Source organism: Rhinoderma darwinii, chromosome 7 (assembly GCF_050947455.1).
Source record: "Rhinoderma darwinii isolate aRhiDar2 chromosome 7, aRhiDar2.hap1, whole genome shotgun sequence".
Classification (NCBI taxonomy): Eukaryota; Metazoa; Chordata; class Amphibia; order Anura; family Rhinodermatidae; genus Rhinoderma; species Rhinoderma darwinii.
In genome coordinates this window covers 71,347,177-71,369,347 of record NC_134693.1, presented here as the reverse complement: position 1 = coordinate 71,369,347, position 22,171 = coordinate 71,347,177, and the positions used below count along the sequence as shown (strand labels likewise).

At 42.8% G+C, this 22,171-nt stretch overlaps 1 protein-coding gene across 2 annotated transcripts in view; it reads right to left on the bottom strand.

Moving 5' to 3' along the window:
* Positions 1 to 22,171, bottom strand: part of XPNPEP3 (X-prolyl aminopeptidase 3) — a 271,495-nt gene that overhangs the window by 103,296 nt on the left and 146,028 nt on the right. For both annotated transcript variants that reach the window (XM_075833524.1, XM_075833525.1), the window contains exon 4: positions 11,117 to 11,319. In XM_075833524.1, the coding sequence (XP_075689639.1) occupies positions 11,117 to 11,319 (203 nt within the window). The remainder of the gene's footprint in view (positions 1 to 11,116; positions 11,320 to 22,171) is intronic.

Here is a 22,171-nt window from a genome sequence, read left to right as displayed (position 1 = left end):
CATATTATAGTGATATGCGATCACTTTGTGCGGTGGGAATAACCCTTATGTAATTAAAAATATATACTGCAGCATATTATTTTAATTTCTTTAGTTTTAATCTTCCAATTTGTAAGTATTTTTACATGATTATAGGGGCAGTCATCTCAGCTGCTGCTCTGAGCTCTAAATAGCAGTTCCAGAGATTTGCTTTAAGCCCTTAATGACTGGGCCTGAAAAGACCTTAATGACCAAGCCAGATTTGTTAAATCTGGTATGTCTGACTTTATCAGAGAATAACTCTGCGAAAGTTTTGAATATCCAAGTAATTCTGACATTGTTTTTTCGTAACATGTTGTACTTTATTTTAGTGGTAAAAGTAGACTGATACGATTTGCGGAAATTAATAAAAAAATAGAAAAATGTAAGAAATTTTGTAAAAATTATCATTTTTCCCTATTTTTAACTGCAATATGTCACATATGTACATACATACTGTACAATTTTTTTTATTAAATATATATTTCCATCTCTTTACTCTATTTTGGCAGCACTTTTGAAAAAAAGATATTTTTTTTTTAGCAATTTAGAAGACTTACAAATTTAGTAATACTTTTATAAATTTTGAAGTACATTTTGTTTTCCTGCACCAAGCCAGGTTTTCAGAGGTTCATAGGTGTCAGAATGGTGGAAACCCCCACAAGTGACCCCATTTAGAAAACTAAACCCCTTAAGGTATTTATTAAGGGGTGTTGTAAGTATTTTGACCCCACCGTTTTTTTGTAAGAATTCATGCAAAGCAGGCGTAAAAAAATATAATTTCACTTTTTTCATAAAAGTATCACTTTGAAGACCGATTTCTTTGTAAAGCGACCATGAGAATGAAGAAACACACCCCAAAATCTATCACCCTGTTTCTCCTGTTTTCAAAAATGCCCACATTGTGACCCTAATGCGTTGCCTGGACACACGGCAGGGCCCGAAAGGAAAGGAGCAACCGGAGGCATTCAGGTCTCATATTTTGCTTGAAAATGTTTTAGGCCCCACTGTACATTTGGAGAGGTTTTGAACTACCAGAACGATAGAAACTCCCCATAAACAACCCCATTTGGAAAACTAGACCCCTTAAGGTATTTATCTAGGGGTGTAGTGAGTATTTTGACCCCACAGTTTTTTGCTAAATTTAATGCATAGCAGGTGAAATAAAAAAACAAAACACTTTTTATATAATTATAAAATTAATGCAAAGCAGGTGGAAAGAAAATGTGTCATTTTAAGGTCTGAGAATAAGGAAATGCACCATAAAATGTATCACCCTGTTTCTCCTGTGTTCAAAAATATCCCCATCGTGGCCCTAATGTTTTTACTGGACACATGGTAGGACCCAAAAGGAAGGGAGCACCCGGAGGCTTTCAGGACACACATTTTGCTTGAAAATGTTTCAGGCCCCATTACACATTTATTTTTTTCCTCAAATAGTTCATTTTTATCACATATTTATCACAAAGTGCATGCAACTGGTGAAGTACGCCTTAAAGGTATTACTATTGTATGCCTTAGTATAGAAATATGCCGAATACTCATCATTTGTTGAAAAGGAGAGGATTCTACTTTTCTAGATTGAGAAATATATGTCCCTAACAGTTTTTACACCCTATGACTATGTCGTGCTAAGAAAGAAGCTGTACTGCAATCATGTCAGTCCATAGACATTATGTATATCAACCCGCTCTGACATATTGTAAGTTAGAGTGGGAAAATGTATTAAACTGTTGGCGGAAAAAGGCAATATATCCCAAAAAAAGGAGGAAGAATGTATCCAGCTATGTGGAAAACTAGAGTATGTTCACAGGATGAAAGAAAATTTGTAGGGCTGTAATGATTTTATTATTCAAAGTGACTGGTCATACAACGTCTCTTTAGCTCCATCAATCCCTACATAAGGGACGAATGCGCCAAGTGACGCGGTACACCATAACAAGCCCCTGCCCGGCAAGGTAGGAACCGCCATGTGCACAAAACAACCAATCACCTGTAGAATATATAAAGGGGCAGTGTCCCACACCGTATGTATAGATACAGTAAAGGACCACTACTCCCCAAATTAATGTCGCTATTTCTAGAAGTATTGTCGGGTGTAAGAGGTCCACCAAAAACCCGAACAAAACTGTAATAAAGCCCATAGTGTATTGATAAGGAACAGCTCGCTTATTAGAAATCCTCAGAATAAAAAGAAAAAATGATGCCGTATCCCCAGTCAGTAACAGCTATTTATGGCAGGACATAGTCATAACGGAAAAGGAAATAAAAAGCTTTCAGGGCACAATTTTATCTTGAGTGAATTTCAGGGCCTTATTCCACTTTCTATAACTGGGTTATATCCCAAAATGACTCAATCTAGAAAAGTATATTTCCCTCCCTCCCAAAAAAAGTGATAAAAAAAAGAAATCTCTAAAAGAACCCTAAATTTTTGCATCTCCTAAATATACAGCGAAGCTGCTTCCCTAAAAAAAAAAAAAGAAGAGGTGTACAGAAAAATAAAATCCTAAATAAAGCCTGCATTTTAACTTTTAGAGCTCACAAAAGAAAATTTGTAATGTGTGACGGTATGATAGATTTCAAAACAAGGACTTATGCATAGACCAGGGTTGGAAGGACAAGCGGAACAATAATATCTTGACTCACTTCGCTGTCGTCGTTTGCTGCAGACCCGACACCGTTTTTTGGGGTATTTTTGGTTAGGTGTTGAAGAGATGGGGTGTAAAAAAATTTTTTCAACAAGTCGGCGTACATCCTCTGACTCATGGACTACTCTCTGGTCTGCAGATTGAAATAGGAGATCTTCAATCACTTTCTCCTGAAATTCAAAGAATCTAGCCCTGCCCGCTGATATTTTGTACAGGACAAATGCATTGTGCATTGCAACCTGGATGAGGTATATTGCCACTTTCTTATACCATGTTCTGGTTTTCCTTTTAACCATATAAGGTTGTAACATCTGGTCGCACAAATCTACCCCACCCATGAACATGTTATAGCCGATGACACACACAGGCTTTTGTATGGATAGTATAAGTCTGATCATGTAGACGTCCTTGCGGTCACGAAATTTTAAAGCCAGCATCTTCTCAATTTGAAAAGTGCATGACTCCCCCTTTCGTAGTTTTTTATCCACAAGTTGACGTGGGAAACCTTTGCGATTCCTGCGTATTGTGCCACAGGCTCCGGTGTTGGCACAATGAAGGGCGCTAAACAATGGCACACTGGTATAAAAACTGCCAATTAAATCCCACACAATCTTACCAGTGGTACCAATATTTGGAGGGCACCCTGGTGGATTAAATTCACTGTCTTTACCCTTGTAGATCTTAAATGCACATGTGAAGCCAGTAGTGCTTTCACATAATTTGTAGATCTTTACCCCGTATTTTGCACTTTTTGAGGGTATGAATTGGCGGAATGAGAGACGCCCTTTGAAATTCATTAGCGATTCATCCACTGCTAAATTTTGTTCAGGGGTATATGCTCCTAAAAAGGAGGATTTTTTTTTTTTTAGCAAAGACCTTAATTTATACAGCAGGTCACGGCTTCTGTCGCTGGAAGGGGGTGCCTGTAGGTTGTCACTAAAGTGGAGAAATCGCATAAGTATTTCGTACCTGCTGCGTGACATAATGCAAGAAAAAATGAGGGTGGCATGTATAGGGCTTGATGCCCAATATGACCTAATAGAGGTTTTTTTTTATAAATCCCATGTTAAGGGTGAGGCCCAGATTTTTTTTTATTTCCATTGCATTTGTGGGATTCCACAACCTGGCATGAGGTGACGAAGGCTTATTTGCAATGTACTGCCTGGCATACAAATTTGTTTCATGCACAAAATGTTCCAAAACTTGGTCCGTAATAAAAATATTAAAATAATTTAGTGGTGAAAAATTACTGACATTGGGACTTATGCCAGGAGTAGAAATAAAGTCATTTATGGTGGGAGAAAATAAACTTGTGGGTTCCCACACTAAATCGGTTTGGTGTGGTTGTGCAATTTCAGGGGCTGCACTTTGAACGGACATTGTGGATACTGCACCGTCTCCCATATCACTGGTGCTGGGTCTCATATCCATAGAATCCCTTGAAGCGACACTTTCGCTGTCGCTTTCAAGTAAAAGCTCAACTTCAGATGCAGAATCCGTATCTGAGCATAGCATCTGATAGGCTTCCTCAACGCTGTATCTTCTGGCAGCCATAATGATTATACAGTCTAAACCGCAAATAATAAATGTAACTAGCAGTTTAACCCCTTAACGACCGCCCACCGTCTTTTAACGTCAGGCGGTGCAGGTACTCAGTCTACAGCGACGCCTTTTGGCGTCGCTGTAGTAGAGGGGGTTCAGCGGCACCCTGGTGACATCTGCACTAAAAACCGGCTGTAAGTAACAGGTCCGGTTCTTAGTGCAGCCATCAGGAACTGCCGATTTCGTCGTAACAGCACGTGACCGCTGTGACAGCCAATCACAGCGGTCACATGCTGTTACTGCGTACAGAGCCGCCGGGAGTGTCTAAATGACAGCTCCTGATCTAAGAACGAGCTGTTGCTAGCAGCTCTGTTCTTAGAGCAGTGATCAGGAGCCAATAGTATTGGTTCCTGATCTTTTGTGATCACTATGAGATTCAATCATAGTGATCACTACTGTAAAATAAAAGTAAAAACATGTATCTGTTTCTCCTCACTGTTCTAGCTGTGGAGAGAAACAGATACAAGTGTGTCAGTGTCCCCACACAAAATCACTTGTCCCTTACACTCAGTTTATTAAAAAAAAACACTTTTTTTTTTCAGTATTTTATAGTATATACATATATATATAAATATAAATATAAATATATTTACTGTATATACTAAGAATCGTACTATAAACTACTTTCTTTTTAGGGTACGCTGTTAGACGGCGTGTACGCTGTTAGGCCTCATGCACACGACTGTAGCCTCATGCACACGGCCGTGATTTTCGGGTCGGCCGGCTGCGGACTGTCAGCCGCAGGCCGCCCGCAAATCGCGGGACATGCACATGGCCGCCACCATTGTTTTCAATGAGCCCGGACCGCAGAACAGGGCCGTAATAAGACATGCCCGTTCTTTCTGCGGTCCGGGCTCCCGGGCCGTGCAAGGACCGCAAAAACTACGGTCGTGTGCATGGCCCCATAGAAAAGAATGGGGCCGCAATTCTCCCGTGGATTTTCGGGGGAATTGCGGCCGCAAAAACACGTTCGTGTGCATTGGGCCTTAGACGGCGTAGGGTGCTGTTCTGGGCTTGGGTTTACGGTTTGTGTTAGGCGTAGGGTTTAGGTTTGAAAAAAAACAAAAACTTAAAACAATAAAAAAAAAAAAGTTTAATTCTTTTAGTGTTCTTAGTTGATTAGGCTTCATGCACACGACCGTGCTCATAATTACGACTCGTAATTACGAGCACGGCCGGGCACGGCCGGCCGCGGGCAGCCGGCCGCTTTTGCGAGCCATGCTGTCATTATAAAGTATAGCAGCACGGCCCGTAAAATAGAAAAATAGAACATGTTCTATTTTTTTAACGGCACGGGCACCTTCCCGTGAGAAAACGGGAAGGTACCCGTGGGTAACAGAAGTCTATGAACCCGTTATTGCGGGTCGTAATTACGACCCGCAATAACGGGTGTTTTTACGGTCGTGTGCATGAGGCCTTAGTTGATAAAAAAAAAATTGAAACCGCTAGTTCCATTTATTATTTGCGGTTTAGACTGTATTATCATTATGGCTGCCAGAAGATACAGCGTTGACGAAGCCTATCAGATGCTATGCTCAGATATGGATTCTGCATCTGAAGTTGAGCTTTTAGGGTATGTGCACACGTAGTGACCAAAAACGTCTGAAAATACGGAGCTGTTTTCAAGGGAAAACAGACCCTGATTTTCAGACGTTTTTTGAGCAACTCACGGTTTTCACTGCGTTTTTTTACGTCCGTTTTTGGAGCCGTTTTCATTGGAGTCTATGAGAAAACGGCTCCAAAAAAGTCCAAAGAAGTGTCCTGCACTTCTTTTGACGAGGCTGTATTTTTACGTGTCGTCGTTTGACAGCTGTCAAACGACGACGCGTAAATGACAGGTTGTCTGCACAGTACGTCGGCAAACCCATTCAAATGAATGGGCAGATGTTTGCCGACGTATTGTAGCCCTATTTTCAGACGTAAGACGAGGCATAATACGCCTCGTTTACGTCTGAAAAAAGGTCGTGTGAACCCAGCCTTACTTGAAAGCGACAGCGAAAGTGTCGCTTCAAGGGATTCTATGGACATGAGACCCAGCACCAGTGATATGGGAGACGGCGCAGTTGCCACAACGTCCGTTCAAAGTGCAGCCCCTGAAATTGCATAACCCCACCAAACCGATTTAGTGTGGGAACCCACGAGTTTATTTTCTCCCACCATAAATGACTTTATTGCTACTCCTGGCATAAGTCCCAATGTCAGTAATTTTTCACCACTAAATTATTTTAATATTTTTATTACGGACCAAGTTTTGGAACATTTTGTGCAGGAAACAAATTTGTATGCCAGGCAGTACATTGCCAATAAGCCTTCGTCACCTAATGCCAGGTTGTGGAATCCCACAAATTTCAAAGGGCGTCTCTCATTCCGTCAATTCATACCCTCAAAAAGTGCAAAATACGGGGTAAAGATCTACAAGTTATGTGAAAGCACTACTGGCTACACATGTGCATTTAAGATCTACGAGGGTAAAGACAGTGAATTGAATCCACCAGGGTGCCCTCCAAATATTGGTACCACTGGTAAGATTGTGTGGGATTTAATTGGCCCTTTCCTACACAAGGGGTATCATGTATACAAGGACAGTTTTTATACCAGTGTGCCATTGTTTAGCGCCCTTCATTGTGCCAACACCGGAGCCTGTGGCACAATACGCAGGAATCGCAAAGGTTTCCCACGTCAACTTGTGGATAAAAAACTACGAAAGGGGGAGTCATGCACTTTTCAAATTGAGAAGATGCTGGCTTTAAAATTTCGTGACCGCAAGGACGTCTACATGATCAGCACTGTCCATTCAAGTGCAACAGCAACTATTAGAGAACGTGGGGCCTCTGCAGATAGACAAAAGCCTGTGTGTGTCATCGGCTATAACAAATTCAGGTTGCGATGCAGAACGCATTTGTCCTGTACAAAAAATCAGCGGGCAGGGCGACATTCTTTGAATTTCAGGAGAAAGTGATTGAAGATCTCCTATTTCAATCTGCAGACCAGAGAGTAGTCCATGAGTCAGAGGATGTACACCGACTTGTTGAAAAACATTTTTTACACCCCATCTCTTCAACATCTAACCAAAAATACCCCAAAAACGGTGTCGGGTCTGCAGCAAACGAGGACAGCGAAGTGAGTCACGATATTATTGTTCCGCTTGTCCTTCCAACCCTGGTCTATGCATAAGTCCCTGTTTTGTCCTTATCAATACACTATGGGCTTTATTACAGTTTTGTTCGGGTTTTTGGTGGACCTCTTACACCCGACAATACTTCTAGAAATAGCGACATTAATTTGGGGAGTAGTGGTCCTTTACTGTATCTATACATACGGTGTGGGACACTGCCCCTTTATATATTCTACAGGTGATTGGTTGTTTTGTGCACATGGCGGTTCCTACCTTGCCGGGCAGGGGCTTGTTATGGTGTACCGCAACACTTGGCACATTCGTCCCTTATATAGGGATTGATGGAGCTAAAGAGACGTTGTATGACCAGTCACTTTCAATAATAAAGTCATTACAGCCCTACAAATTTTCTTTCATCCTGTGAACATGCTCTAGTTTTCCACATAGCTGGATACATTCTTCCTCCTTTTTTTTGGATATATTGCCTTTTTCCGCCAACAGTTTAATAAATTTTCCCACTCTAACTTACTATATATCAGAGCGGGTTGATATACATAATGTCTATGGACTGACATGATTTCAGGACAGCTGCTTTCTTAGCACGACATAGTCATAGGGTGCAGAAACTGTTAGGGACATCTATTTCTCAATCTAGAAAAGTAGAATCCTCCCATTTTCAAAGCAAAATGTGTGTCCTGAAAGCCTCCGGGTGCTCCCTTCCTTTTGGGTCCTGCCGTGTGTCCAGGAAACACATTAGGGCCACAATGGGGATATTTTTGAACACAGGAGAAACAGGGTGATAGATTTTGAGGGGTGTTTCTGCATTCTCATGGTCACTTTACAAAGAAATCGGTCTTCAAAGTGATACTTTTATATAAAAAGTGTTTGTTTTTTTTATTTCACCTGCTATGCATTCAATTTAGCAAAAAACTGTGGGGTCAAAATACTCACTACAGCCCTAGATAAATACCTTAAGGGGTCTAGTTTTCTAAATGGGGTCGTTTATGGGGAGTTTCTATCGTTCTGGTAGCTCAAAACCTCTCCAAATGTACAGTGGGGCCTAAAACATTTTCAAGCAAAATATGAGACCTGAATCCCTCCGGTTGCTCCCTTCTTTTCGGGGCGCTGCCGTGTGTCCAGGCAACGCATTAGGGTCACAATGTGGGCATTTTTGAAAACAGGAGAAACAGGGTGATAGATTTTGGGGTGTGTTTCTTCATTCTGATGGTCGCTTAACAAAGAAATCGGTCTTCAAAGTGATACTTTTATGAAAAAAGTGAAATTATATTTTTTTACGCCTGCTTTGCATGAATTCTTACAAAAAAACTGTGGGGTCAAAATACTTACAACACCCCTTAATAAATACCTTAAGGGGTGTAGTTTTCAAAATGGTGTCACTTGTGGGGGTTTCCACCATTCTGACACCTATGAGCCTCTGAAAACCTGGCTTGGTGCAGGAAAACAAAATGTACTTCAAAATTTATAAAAGTATTACTAAATTTGTAAGTCTTCTAAATTGCTAAAAAAAAAAAAATGTTTTTCAAAAGTGCTGCCAAAATAGAGTAAAGCGATGGAAATATATATTTAATAAAAAAAATTGTACAGTATGTATGTACATATGTGACATATTGCAGTTAAAAATAGGGAAAAATGATAATTTTTACAAAATTTCTTCAATTTTTCTATTTTTTCATTAATTTCCGCAAATCTTATCAGTCTACTTTTACCACTAAAATAAAGTACAACATGTGACGAAAAAACAATGTCAGAATTACTTGGATATTCAAAACTTTCGCAGAGTTATTCTCTGATAAAGTCAGACATACCAGATTTAACAAATCTGGCTTGGTCATTAAGGTCTTTTCAGGCCCGGTCATTAAGGGGTTAAATTTTTTTTATCAACTAATCAACTAAGAACACTAAAGGAATTAAACATTTTTTTTTTAATTATTTTTTTACGTTTTTTTTTTTCAAACCTAAACCTAAACCCTACGCCTAAGGGTATGTGCACACACACTAATTACGTCCGTAATTGACGGACGTATTTCGGCCGCAAGTAGTGGACCGAACACAGTGCAGGGAGCCGGGCTCCTAGCATCATACTTATGTACGATGCTAGGAGTCCCTGCCTCTCCGTGGAACTACTGTCCCGTACTGAAAACATGATTACAGTACGGGACAGTTGTCCTGCAGAGAGGCAGGGACTCCTAGCGTCGTACATAACTATGATGCTAGGAGCCCGGCTCCCTGCACTGTGTTCGGTCCGGGACTTGCGGCCGAAATACGTCCGTCAATTACGGACGTAATTAGTGTGTGTGCACATACCCTAACACAAACCGTAAACCCAAGCCCAGAACAGCACCCTACGCCGTCTAACAGCGTACATGCCGTCTAACAGCGTACCCTAAAAACAAAGTAGTTTATAGTACGATTCTTAGAATATACAGTAAATATACTTATATATATATGTATATACTATATACTATAAAATACTGAAAAAATTGTTTGTTTTTTTTAAACCGTGTGTGAGGAACAAGTGATTTTGTGTGGGGACACTGACACTTGTATCTGTTTCTCTCCACAGCTAGAACAGAGTGAGGAGAAACAGATACATGTGTTTACTTTTATTTTACAGTAGTGATCACTATGATTGGATCTCATAGTGAACACAAAAGATCAGGAACCAATACTATTGGCTCCTGATCACTGCTCTAAGAACAGAGCTGGTAGCAACAGCTCGTTCTTAGAGCAGGAGCTGTCATTTAGACACTCCCGGCGGCTCTGTACGCAGTAACAGCATGTGACCGCTGTGATTGGCTGTCACAGCGGTCACATGATGTTACGACGAAATCGGCAGGTCCTGATGGCTGCACTAAGAACCGGACCTGTTACTTACAGCCGGTTTTTAGTGCAGACTTCACCAGGGTGCCGCTAAACCCCCTCTACTACAGCGACGCCAAAAGGCGTCGTTGTAGACTGAGTACCTGCACCGCCTGACGTCAAAAGACGGTGGGCGGTCGTTAAGGGGTTAAAGCAGGCACCTGGACATAAGAAGCCTCAGAGTGAAAACATTGACTAATTGGGGCAGATTTCTGGCGTACATACTCTGCGCCACATTTATTATCTATTTTGGACACTTTTTGCACTGCACTTGACAATGGGAGTGGATTAGTGAAAAAGGATGTGTGGTCTAGCAGAAAGAGGGGTGGCTTGACATGTGAAGATGTGCGCCAAAATGTAGCCAATTTACAGGTAGTATCAGGAAAGAAAAGGGTCTAATATGCTCGTACAGTAAAATTGAGGAGGTGACTGTGCAGGGAGGGGAAAGAGGTGAGCTGCGTCCATCAACAATTGTCAATGCTGTGATACTGTGGAATCTTCCTCCAGCTTTTTAATAGGTGTTACCTTTCATGGTTATCCTCATCGCTGATGATAATTAGATGACTGATGAAAAGTGATCTCTACAAAAGTGAAGGAAGTGTCAGTCTACTGTTAGTGCTCAGTGGCCAGTGTGAAAACTACCATAACTCAGGATTTATTTATTTTTAATATAGATGACATGGAAATTATTAAAAAAAGATCAACAAAATGTTTAAAATAATATGTTTGACCTAATATTTAAATCAAGTTTTTATGTTATTCTCTGGCAATATATTTCATTTAAGAACTGTCTAGAAAACCATAACAGCCAATCAACAAAATAAAAAGATAAAAGTTGTCTGAACTTCCATACTTGAGAAGAAATATGTCCTGCTTTTTTCATAAGCATAATTTCTGCTTGAGACTTTATTAAACGAAGCTGCTGTGTGAGAAGCCGTGTAGACCTGATCCTGTCCTTGGACTTGATGTTTGACTCTATAAGAGGTTGTATGAAGTTAGAGTGTAAAGAATGGTGAGACGGTCTCATGAAGTCATACCATAACGTCACCTTTTCATCTGAAATAAGATAAAATACATTTTTTATTTTAAATTACAAATTGCGAAACATCTAAGTATAACAGAAAACTCAACCAACACGATGTCTGGCTATCCCAGAAGGGGATAGAGAGAGAAAATAAAAGACTAAGACATTAATAAAGGTCTCTGATATTTGATAATGTTTGGCTAAAGATTGTTTTACTCTTGAGCTTTTCCCCTTAGTTATGACGGGTCGTCACAGCCTCAGGATGCAGAGAGCTGCCCCCTCCTCTCTGTATGTCGGTGACATGATGAAGGGGCTGGCTGCCTGGCTTAGTTCATTAGCTAAGCCAGTCCCTTTGTCATGACTGGAAGATAGTAGCTCCATGTCTAATCTGCAAGCGTCCCCCCTCCTCTTGCTCTTCTTATTATCTGTTAACTCCGTTACCCACTTTGAGTTTTAGCATGAAGCTATCTTCTTTCAGTGGAAGTCGTACGCAGCAATAATAATTATTATAATAATAATAATAATAATATTAATAATAAAGTTGGCTCACACTGAAAGAAGATGGCTCTAAAATTTGATAGCAATGGGACAACCAACCCCCTCAAGGTTCCCTCTTTAACTACACAACTTTGGGTAACCCCAGACTAGCTTTCCAGGCATTTATGACATCTGGAGTTAATATGTACCTATTCGATCAGAATTAATCCCTGGATCAACCTGCCATCTTTTTATAGAAGGTATCCAGGCTGTCTATGAACTTGCTTGATGAACCAATAATCACAACATTGCATGGCAGAGAGATACAAAGTCGAACTGCTCTTACAGTAATGAAGAAAAAATAGGAGGAATCCTCCAGCTCACCTTGATGCAGACCTATGCTGTTTGCAGTGCTCGGATCCTCGTGTCGGCACACGTTATAAGTGGAGAGAGAAAACCAGAAGTTGGATCCAGCGCTGATGGATATAAAAAGGAAACTTTTTCCAAGTTTTATTGAAAGTTGTAAAAGTAGAAAACAGCAGGGTATTTTCCTCCGTACAAGGGGTGATCAGGAAATCATGCCAAAATCATGCCTACGCGTTTCAGACGTTTCCTGCGTCCTTACTCATGGCTGTTAATGTCCAGCCACGAGTAAGGACCTGGGAAACGTCTGAAACGCGTAGGCATGATTTTGGCATGATTTCCTGATCACCCCTTGTACGGAGGAAAATACACTGCTGTTTTCTACTTTTACAACTTTCAATAAGACTTGGAAAAAGTTTCCTTTTTATATCCATCAGCGCTGGATCCAACTTCTGTTTTTCTCTGCTCTTACAGTAAATAATTCCCGTCTATGAACATGGTGAAACCTTATTTCCTTTAGACGTAGAGGATGCCCCTTTGTCTTGGTTACAGGCCTAGGTGTAAAAAATGTATTATACCCCTGTATTTGCACTGTTTGACTTTATATTTTATTTGGGGGGGGGGGGGGACTGGAGGGTCACTTTAACTGAGGCAAGTGATGCCTGCAGTTCTTTAGATGATCATATGGGTTCTTTTGTGACCTCCTGGATGAGTTGTCAATGCGCTCTTGGTAAAATTTTGGTAGGCCGGCCACTCCTGTGAAAGTTCACCACTGTTCCAAGTTTTCTCCATTTGTGGATAATAGATGAAATTATGGTTCGCTGATGTCCCAGAGCCTTAGCAATGGTTTTCTAACAATTTCCAGACTGGAAGATGTCAATGACTTTGTTTTACATCTTTATTTGAATCTCTTTAGAACGTGGTATCATGAGCTGTTTTTGAAGATCTTCTAGTCTGCTTCACATAGACAGACAGGTTCTATTTAAGGGAATGTGTCGCAAATGAAATTCTTTATTTTAAAGGAACAGTGTCACCCCAATTTTTTTTTTAATATGTTAAAGATGTTAGTGCTTTATTCAAAACGTTTGGATTAATTTGTGTGTTTGTGTGTTACTTTTTTTTATTTTTACACTTTTTCTTCCCTATGGGGGCTGCCATTTTTTTTTCCATTTCTGTATGTGTCGATTAACGACACATACAGACATGGAATACGGCAGCACCAGTCCCATAGGGACTGCGAACGGGGCCCGTTCCATCCACTATCGTGTACGCAGCTGTGTGGGAACGGCGCATGCGCCGCTCCCACACAGTTCAATTTGAAATGCGCGCCGTCCGGCGCCATTTTCCTGTGGACCGGAAGTCGCGGCCGGACAGTAAGATTACTACTTCCGGTCGCGGCTTCCGGACTTGAGCACATGGAGCAGCGGCAGCAGACGGAGCGGATGGACCGGAGGGAGCGGCGGCGACTGGAGCAGGTAAGTTATTCCTATGTATGTTCGTGTTTCAGTGTGTGTTTACTACTGTATGTAAACCTACTACACTGTGTGTTAGCTCAAAAAATGGCGACACACAGTGTAGGAGGTTAGACCGTTCAAACCCCTCGTTTCTCCCGGCACTAGCCAGGATAAAGGAAGGGGGGATTCTGAGAGCTCACTAGAGCGAGGGATTTTTACCCAATTTTGCAGCATAAAGCAATGTGGTTGCTTTACCACATGCAATGCTGCAATTTTGGGAATGGCTCCATCTAGTGACCAGTGCTGGGAAATATTATAAATTGAATCCAATTTATATTTCCTGACTCGTGAAAAAAAATAAAAAAAATTAGAACAATGTTTAATCACCTACACACTAATTGTTTAACTAAAAAAAAACAAAACATGTTTTGCTGGCAACACATTCCCTTTAAGTAAGTTACTTATTTTTATATTTTTTAAGTTTTTTTGCTGTATTTTTTTTTTCTTCCACAAAGTGGAAAGTATTAAATTAAATAACAATTTGACATGTTTTCCTATGTTGGCCAACTGAGGAAGCACCTCCCAGAATTACAGCAAGGTGAATCAGGCAAAGCAGCCTGACTTACAGCTGATGTAAATGTGGGAGGGAGACTAACCCTCCCTCCCTATTTTCAGATACAAGCCAGGAAAAAGGTGTCTACAAATTGCTAAGCATTGTCCAGCTCCCATTTTGGGAGTGCTTTTACAATGGCAGCTGGTAAAAGGCTAATAATGATGAAAGTCAAGAGGGAGACCCAGTGGTGGATGACTGTTCAGTTGACAGGTTCACATGGCGTGTATGTGACACGTTTTTTTTGGTGCATTTTACGTACCGAAAACCTCTTGATTACGCTTTTCAGTACGTACAAGGCGCTTTTTACAACGCGTTTTTAATAAACGCGTTGTGTAAATAAGTGTCAAGTCAATTATTTTTCACGTAAAATACTCTAAATGTTCCCATAGTCAATGGGAGTCCTAATTATGCGCCAAAAAGCGCACTGAAAAAGCGTAAAAAAACATGCAAAAAAAAAAATTGTAAAACGCTTGATTAAGCTTCCCATTTACATCAATGGGAAAGCGAGCCGTTCGTTTTTTTACGCAAGCATTTTTAAAAAACATATTGCGTAAAAACGAAGCGTTGGATCAATTCTTTGGTGCATAAAATGTCAGTGGGAGTCCTAACTACACGCCCAAAAACTTGCAAAAAGTGCACACAAAAACCGCAAAAAAAACAAAAAAAACGGAAGTGTGCATGGTCCCATAGAAACGAATGGGTCAGTGTACTATCCGTTAAAGTGCTTGAGGTCTAACTTAATTTTTTTGCAGGTTCTGCTGGACCTATTGGACTGCGTCGTAGATTCGGTGGACTATTGCGATGATCTACATTTTTTTTTAAACTAAAATGGTTAACGAGGGTTGTGTGGGGGAGTTTTTTTTTTTCAATAAAAATATTTTCTTATGTCTGTTTTTTTTAAATACTTTATTAGCACCTTAGTAACGGCAGCTGTAGGTTTGACGACGTCCATTACTTAGTGTTAGCCAATAAACAGGCTAGCACTAACCCATTATTACCCCAGAACCCACCGCCACCAGGGGTATCGGGAAGAGCCGGGTACGATCCAGTACCCGACCATCTGTAGTGATGGTCGGGCACAGGGGCGGCCGCATGTTGGTATTATGAGGCTGGGGAGGGCCAAAAAACGTGGCCCTTCCCACCCTTGTAATGCTAGGCTGCTGCTGCTTTGCTGTATCTGGCTGGTTATGAAAATGGGAGGACCCCATGTCATTTTTCAAAATGTATTTATTTTTTTAAAACACATCGTGGGGTCTCCCTCATTTTCATAACCAGAAAGATACAACAAAGCAGCAGCAGCCTAGCATTACAAGGGTGGGACGGGCCACGGTCTTTGGCCTTTCCCAGCCTCATAATACCAGCTTGCGGCCGCCCCAGTGCCCGACCAACACAACAGATGGTCGGGTACTGGATCGTACCCAGCTCTTCCCGGCACCCCGGTGGCGGTGGGTACCTGGGGTTATAATAGGAGGTTACTTGCAGCATTTTTAGTGGCTAACACTAAGCCCCGCCTTAGTAATGGACAACATCAAATAGACAACTGCCATTATCCAGGCACTAATAAAGTATTAAAAAAACACAGAGACCTAAGAAAATATTTTTATTGAAATAAAAATTACCCCACAAAACCCTCGTTTACCATTTTATTAAAAAAAAAAAAGTTGATCATAGCAGTAGTCCACCAAATCTACGATGTAGTCCACCGCATCTACGATGTAGTCCAATAGGTCCTTGGAGAAACGCTGCAAAAAAAGAATGCTTTCAAAAATAGAAGTGTGAATAGCTTTTTTTTATATCAATTAACAAAATACAAAGTGAATGAACAGAAGAGAAATCTAAATCAAATCAATATTTGGCGTAACCACACTTTGCCTTCAAAACAGCATACATTTTTTCTAGGTACACATGCACAAAGTCATGGATTTTGTAGGATTATATTGATTTGTATGATTAACCAATTATACCAAACAGGTGATCATCATTTTCATATGTAGGTTGAAACACAGTCAATAACTGAAACAGAAACAGCTGTGTTGGAAGCTTAAAACTGGGTGAGGAACAGCCAAACTCTGCTACAAAAGGTGGGATTATGGAAGGCAGTTTCATGTCACAGGGCCACCATGGCAAGACTGAGCACAGAAACAAGACACAAAATAGTTATACTGCATTAGCAAGGTATCTCCCAGGCAAAGTTTTTAAAGCAGACTGGGATTTCAAGATTTGTTGTTAAAGCTTTTTTGAAGAAGCACAAACAAACGGGCAACGTTGAGGACTGCAGACGCAGTGGTCAGCCAAGGAAACTTAGTGCAGCAGAGCAAAGACACATCATACTTATTTCCCTTCGAAATCGGAAGATGTCCAGCAGTGCCATCAGCTCAGAACTGGCAGAAACCAGTGGGAACCAGGTCTACCCATCTACTGTTCGGAGAAGTCTGGCTAGAAGTGGTCTTCAGGGAAGAACTGCAGCCAGGGCCATCAGGAATTTCAGGGCCCCCTACAGCTAAATTTTCGGGGCCCCCCTACCGTGGCACCGCCTGTTAACGGTACTCCGTCCAGTACTATATCATGGTACCCAGGGCCGCCATCAGGGGGGGTATTAGGGGTACTGATGTGAGAGGCCCGGCCAAACCTAATTGAAAGGGGGGCCCGGCAAACTGCCGCGACTTGCCTTTGGTAGAAAAAAAACAGGCCCCTGCAATGGGGCCCGTTTTTTTCACCAAAAGAATGTCATGAGCTGCGGGCCCCCCTTTCAATTAGGTTTGGCCGGGCCTCTCACATCAGTACCCCTAATACCCCCCCCCCCTGATGGTGGCCCTGGGTAGCATGGGGGCCGTCAAACACCGCCGCCCGTGCGACCGATCACGCGCACCCGCAAACTCCCGCGCATGCGCACCGGCGACCGCCTGGAACCGCGCACCGAATTTTGAGGCAGATTTTGACCTGCCCACACTATCTTGCCGCGTTTTTTGCCTGCGGCGATTGAGGACAGCAGACAGAAAACGCAGCGAAAAATGCATTTTCTGCCTCCCATTGATTTCGATGGGAGGTCAGAGGCGGAACCGCGGCAAGAAAGGACGTGCTGCTTTTTCTTTTTTCCGCGACTGGCGGTTTTGGAAGTTGTTTGGTGCTGATTCTGACGCAGTGTCCGAGTCAATATCAAGGGCCAAAAACTCTGTGAACTGGGCCTTATTGTTAGGGCTTATTCAGACGAACGTGTAATACATCCGTGCAACGTGCGTGATTTTCACGCGCCTCGCACGGACCTATGTTACTCTATGGGGCCATGCAGACTGTCAGTGATTTTCACGCAGCGTGAGTCCGCTGCGTAAAACTCACGACATGTCCGATATTTGTGCATTGTTCGCGCATCACGTACCCATTGAAATCAATGGGTGCGTGAAAATCACGCCCAGCACTTCCGCAGCAGTATAAACTATGAATGAAAACAGAAAAGCACCACGTGCTACAAACATACAAACAGAGTGTCATAATGATGGCGGCTGCGCGAAAATCACTCAGCCGCGCATCATACGCTGCTGCCACACGGAGCTGTTATGGACCTTTTGCAAGCGCAAAACGCCACGTTTTTGCTCGCGCAAAAAGCACACGCTTGTGTAAATCCGGCCTTAGGGTAGGAACACACTAGGCATGAACGCTGCAGATTTTATGCAGCACATTTTATTGTGGATAATCCGCAGCGTATTACAGTCGCAGCAGAGTGGGTCAGATATGAACAAATCTCATCCACACGCTGCAAAAATAATGGACCTGCCGTGTGGCTTTTGGCTTTTTAAGCCGCAGCGTGTCAATGTATTCTGTGGGATCGCCGCTCCTCTGTTGCGGAAATGCTGCGGTTCTGCCGCAAAAATCACACATGAGAAAAAAAAAAAAGGCACTTTTTAAAATTTATAAAAAAGTTTAGACTTGCCCCGGCCGTAGTCCTGGTGACGCGATCCTCTATTCTTAGCGCAGCCCGGCCTCCTGTCATGAAGTTTCATCCCATGTGACTGCTGCAGGTCACATGGTCTACAGCGTCATCCCAGGAGGCGGGGCTACGGTCAGAAGAGAGAGATGCGTCACCAGGACTACGGCCGGGGTAAGTCTAAACATTTTTTTCCCTGCAGGATTCCCGCAGCGGACATGCCTCACCAAACCTGCGCCACTATTTGGTGCGGTTTTGCTGGCAGAATTCCCTGTGGCTACCGGGGCGGATAAGCTGTGTAGTTTTACTCAGCATATCCGCCTAGTGTGTCCCTTATGATGTCGCTCCTGGAGCTGCTGCCGGTCTCTAAATAGGCAGTTGGTTCAGTAGAATTTGGAATTATTTTTTTTTTGTGAACCAGCTTAAAAAAATACAAAACTTTTGTGTTAGGGCCTGTTCACATCACTGTTCGCTTCCGTTCCGGGTTCCGTCTGAGGTTTCCGTCGGGTGAACTCCGCAACTGAAAGTGAAAGTGACAGCACAGCTTCCGTTTCAGTCACCATTGATCTCAATGGTGACGGAAACATCGCTAATGGTTTCCGTTCGTCACCATTCCGGCTGGTTTTCGGACGGAATCAATAGCGTAGTCGACTGCGCTAATGGTGATGGAAACGGAAGCTGTTCTGTCACTTTCACTTTCCGTTGCGGGGTTCACCCGACGGAAACCTCAGACGGAACCCCGGAACGGAAGCGAACGGTGATGTGAACAGGCCCTAACACAAAAGTTTTGTATTTTTTTAAGCTGGTTCACAAAAAAAAATAATTCCAAATTCTACTGAACCAACTGCCTATTTAGAGACCGGCAGCAGCTCCAGGAGCGACATCATAACACTAGGCGGATATGCTGAGTAAAACTCCACAGCTTATCCGCCCCGGTAGCCGCAGGGAATTCTGCCAGCAAAACCGCACCAAATAGTGGCGCAGGTTTGGTGAGGCATGTCCGCTGCGGGAATCCTGTAGGGAAAAAAAAGTTTAGACTTGCCCCGGCCGTAGTTTAGGTGACGCATCTCTCTCTTCTGAACGTAGCCCCGCCTCCTGGGATGACGCTGTAGACCATGTGACCTGCAGCAGTCACATGGGATGAAACGTCATGACAGGAGGCGGGGCTGCGCTAAGAAAAGAGGATCGCGTCACCAGGACTACGGCCGGGGAAAGTCTAAACTTTATCAATTTAAAAAAGTACCTTTTCTTTTTCTCATTTGTGATTTTTGCGGCAGAACCGCAGCATTTCCGCAACAGACGAGCAGCGATTCCACAGAATAAATTGACACGCTGCGGCTTAAAAAGCCAAAAGCCACACTGCAGGTCCATTATTTTTGCAGCGTGTGGATGAGATTTGTTCTAATCTCATCCACTCTGCTGCCACTGTAATACGCTGCGGATTTTCCACAATAAAATGTGTTGCATAAAATCTGCAGTGTTCATGCCTAGTGTGTTCCTACCCTAAGGCCGGATTCACACGAGCATGTGCTTTTTGCACGCGCAAAAAACGTGGCGTTTAGCGCATGCAAAAGGTCCATAACAGCTCTGTGTGTCAGCAGCGTATGATGCGCGGCTGCGTGATTTTCGCGCAGCCGCCATCATTATGACACTCTGTTTGTATGTTTGCAGCACGTGGTGCTTTTCTGTTTTCATTCATAGTTTATACGGCTGCGGAAGTGCTGGGCGTGATTTTCACGCACCCATTGACTTCAATGGGTGCGTGATGCGCCAACAATGCACAAATATAGGACATGTCGTGAGTTTTACGCAGTGGACACACGGACACACGCTGCGTGAAAATCACTGACAGTCCGCACGGCCCCATAGAGTAACATAGGTCCGTGCGAGGCGCGTGAAAATCACGCACGTTGCACGAATGTATTACACGTTCGTCTGAATAAGCCCTAACAATAAGGCCCAGTTCACAGAGTTTTTGGGCCTTGATATTGACTCGGACACGGCGTCAGAATCAGCACCAAAAAACTTCCAAAATCGCCTCCCATTGATTTAATCTGAAATCAATGGGAGCCAGTCGCGGAAAAAAGAAAAAGCAGCACGTCCTTTCTTGCGGCGGTTCCGCCTCTGACCTCCCATCGAAATCAATGGGAGGCAGAAAATGCATTTTTCGCTGCGTTTTTTGTCTGCTGTCCTCAATCGCCGCGAGCAAAAAACGCAGCAAAAAATCGCGGCAAGATAGTGTGGGCAGGTCAAAATCTGCCTCAAAATTCTTTAAGGAATTTTGAGGCAGATTTTTTTTTGCCTGCAAAATACTGTGTGAACAGGACCATACATAAACAGCACTTTGAGATAATTTACTCACTGTGTCAGAAGAGCTGCTGCTCCCACTCAAGTCCTCTTCCGGCGATGTCTTCCAGGCGAGGTCTTCGGTCCAGACGTCCAGTCCTTCACCTCCAGACAGGCTCCAGGTAAGTTTTGTCCATGTGTGTCCGCGGCTGCGCGCGCTTCGTTCGCGGGTGCGCGCGCGGCCGTTCGCGGGTGCGCGCGCGGCCGTTCGCGGGTGCGCGCGCGGCCGATCGCGGGTGCGCGCGCGGGCGGTCTCCAGTGCGGGCGTTCGTGGGTGCGCGCTCGCGAGTGCGCACGCGCGGGAGTATCCTTGTGCGCGCGATCGGGTGCGCGCGCGCGGGCGGACTGTTTGACGGCCCCCCATGACGAGGGGAGGGGGCCCGCAGCAGCAGCAGCAGCTCACGACATTCTTTTGGTGAAAAAAACGGGCCCCATTACAGGGGCCCGTTTTTTCCTACCAAAAGAATGTTGCGGCAGTTGCCGGGCCCCCCTTTCAGTTAGGTTTGGCCGGGCCCCTCACACCACTACCCCTAATACCCCCCTGATGGCGGCCCTGACTGCAGCCAAAAAGCCATACCTTCGATGTGGAAACAAGGCCAAGTGACTCAACTATGCACGAAAAAATAGGAACTGGGGTGCAAATAAATGGCAGCAGGTGCTCTGGACTGATGAGCCTAAATTTTACAGTAACCTAAAGCAGTTTGTTCGCCGAAGGGCTGGAGAGCGGTGCAATAATAAGTGTCTACAGGCAACAGTGAAGCATGGTGGAAGTTCCCTGCAAGTTTGGGGCTGCATTTCAGCAAATGAAGTTGGGGATTTGGTGAGGATTACTGGTGTCCTCAATGCTGAGAAATACAGGTAGATATTTATCCATCATGCAATGCCATCGGGGAGGCATCTGATTGGCTCCAAATTTATTCTGCAACACAACAACCCAAAAACATACAGTCAATGTCATTAACCCCTTAATGACCGGGCATGTTTGTACCTTAATGACCAAGCCAGATTTGTCAAATCTGGTATGTCTGACTTTATCAGAGAATAACTCTGTGAAAGTTTTGAATATCCAAGTAATTCTGACATTGTTTTTTCGTCACATGTTGTACTTTATTTTAGTGGTAAAAGTAGACTGATACGATTTGCGGAAATTAATTAAAAAATAGAAAAATGGAAGAAATTTTGTAAAAATTACCATTTTCCCCTATTTTTAACTGCAATATGTGACATATGTACATACATACTGTACAATTTTTTTAATTAAATATATATTTCTATCTCTTTACTCTATTTTGGCAGCATTTTTGAAAAAATAAAATACATTTTCAGCAATTTAGAGGACTTACAAATTGAATAATAATTTTATAAATTTTGAAGTACATTTTGTTTTCCTGCACCAAGCCAGGTTTTCAGAGGCTCATAGGTGTCAGAATGGTGGAAACCCCCACAAATGACCCCATTTAGAAAACTAGACCCCTTAAGGTATTTACCTAAGGGTATAGTAAGTATTTTGACCCCACAGTTTTTTGCTAAATTTAATACATAGCAGGTGAAAAAAAAAAAAATTTCACTTTTTTTCATAAAAGTATCAGTTTGAAGACCAATTTCTTTGTAAAGCGACCATGAGAATGAAGAAACACACCACAAAATCTATCACCCTGTTTCTCCTGTTTTCAAAAATACCAACATTGTGGCCCTAATGCGCTGCCTGG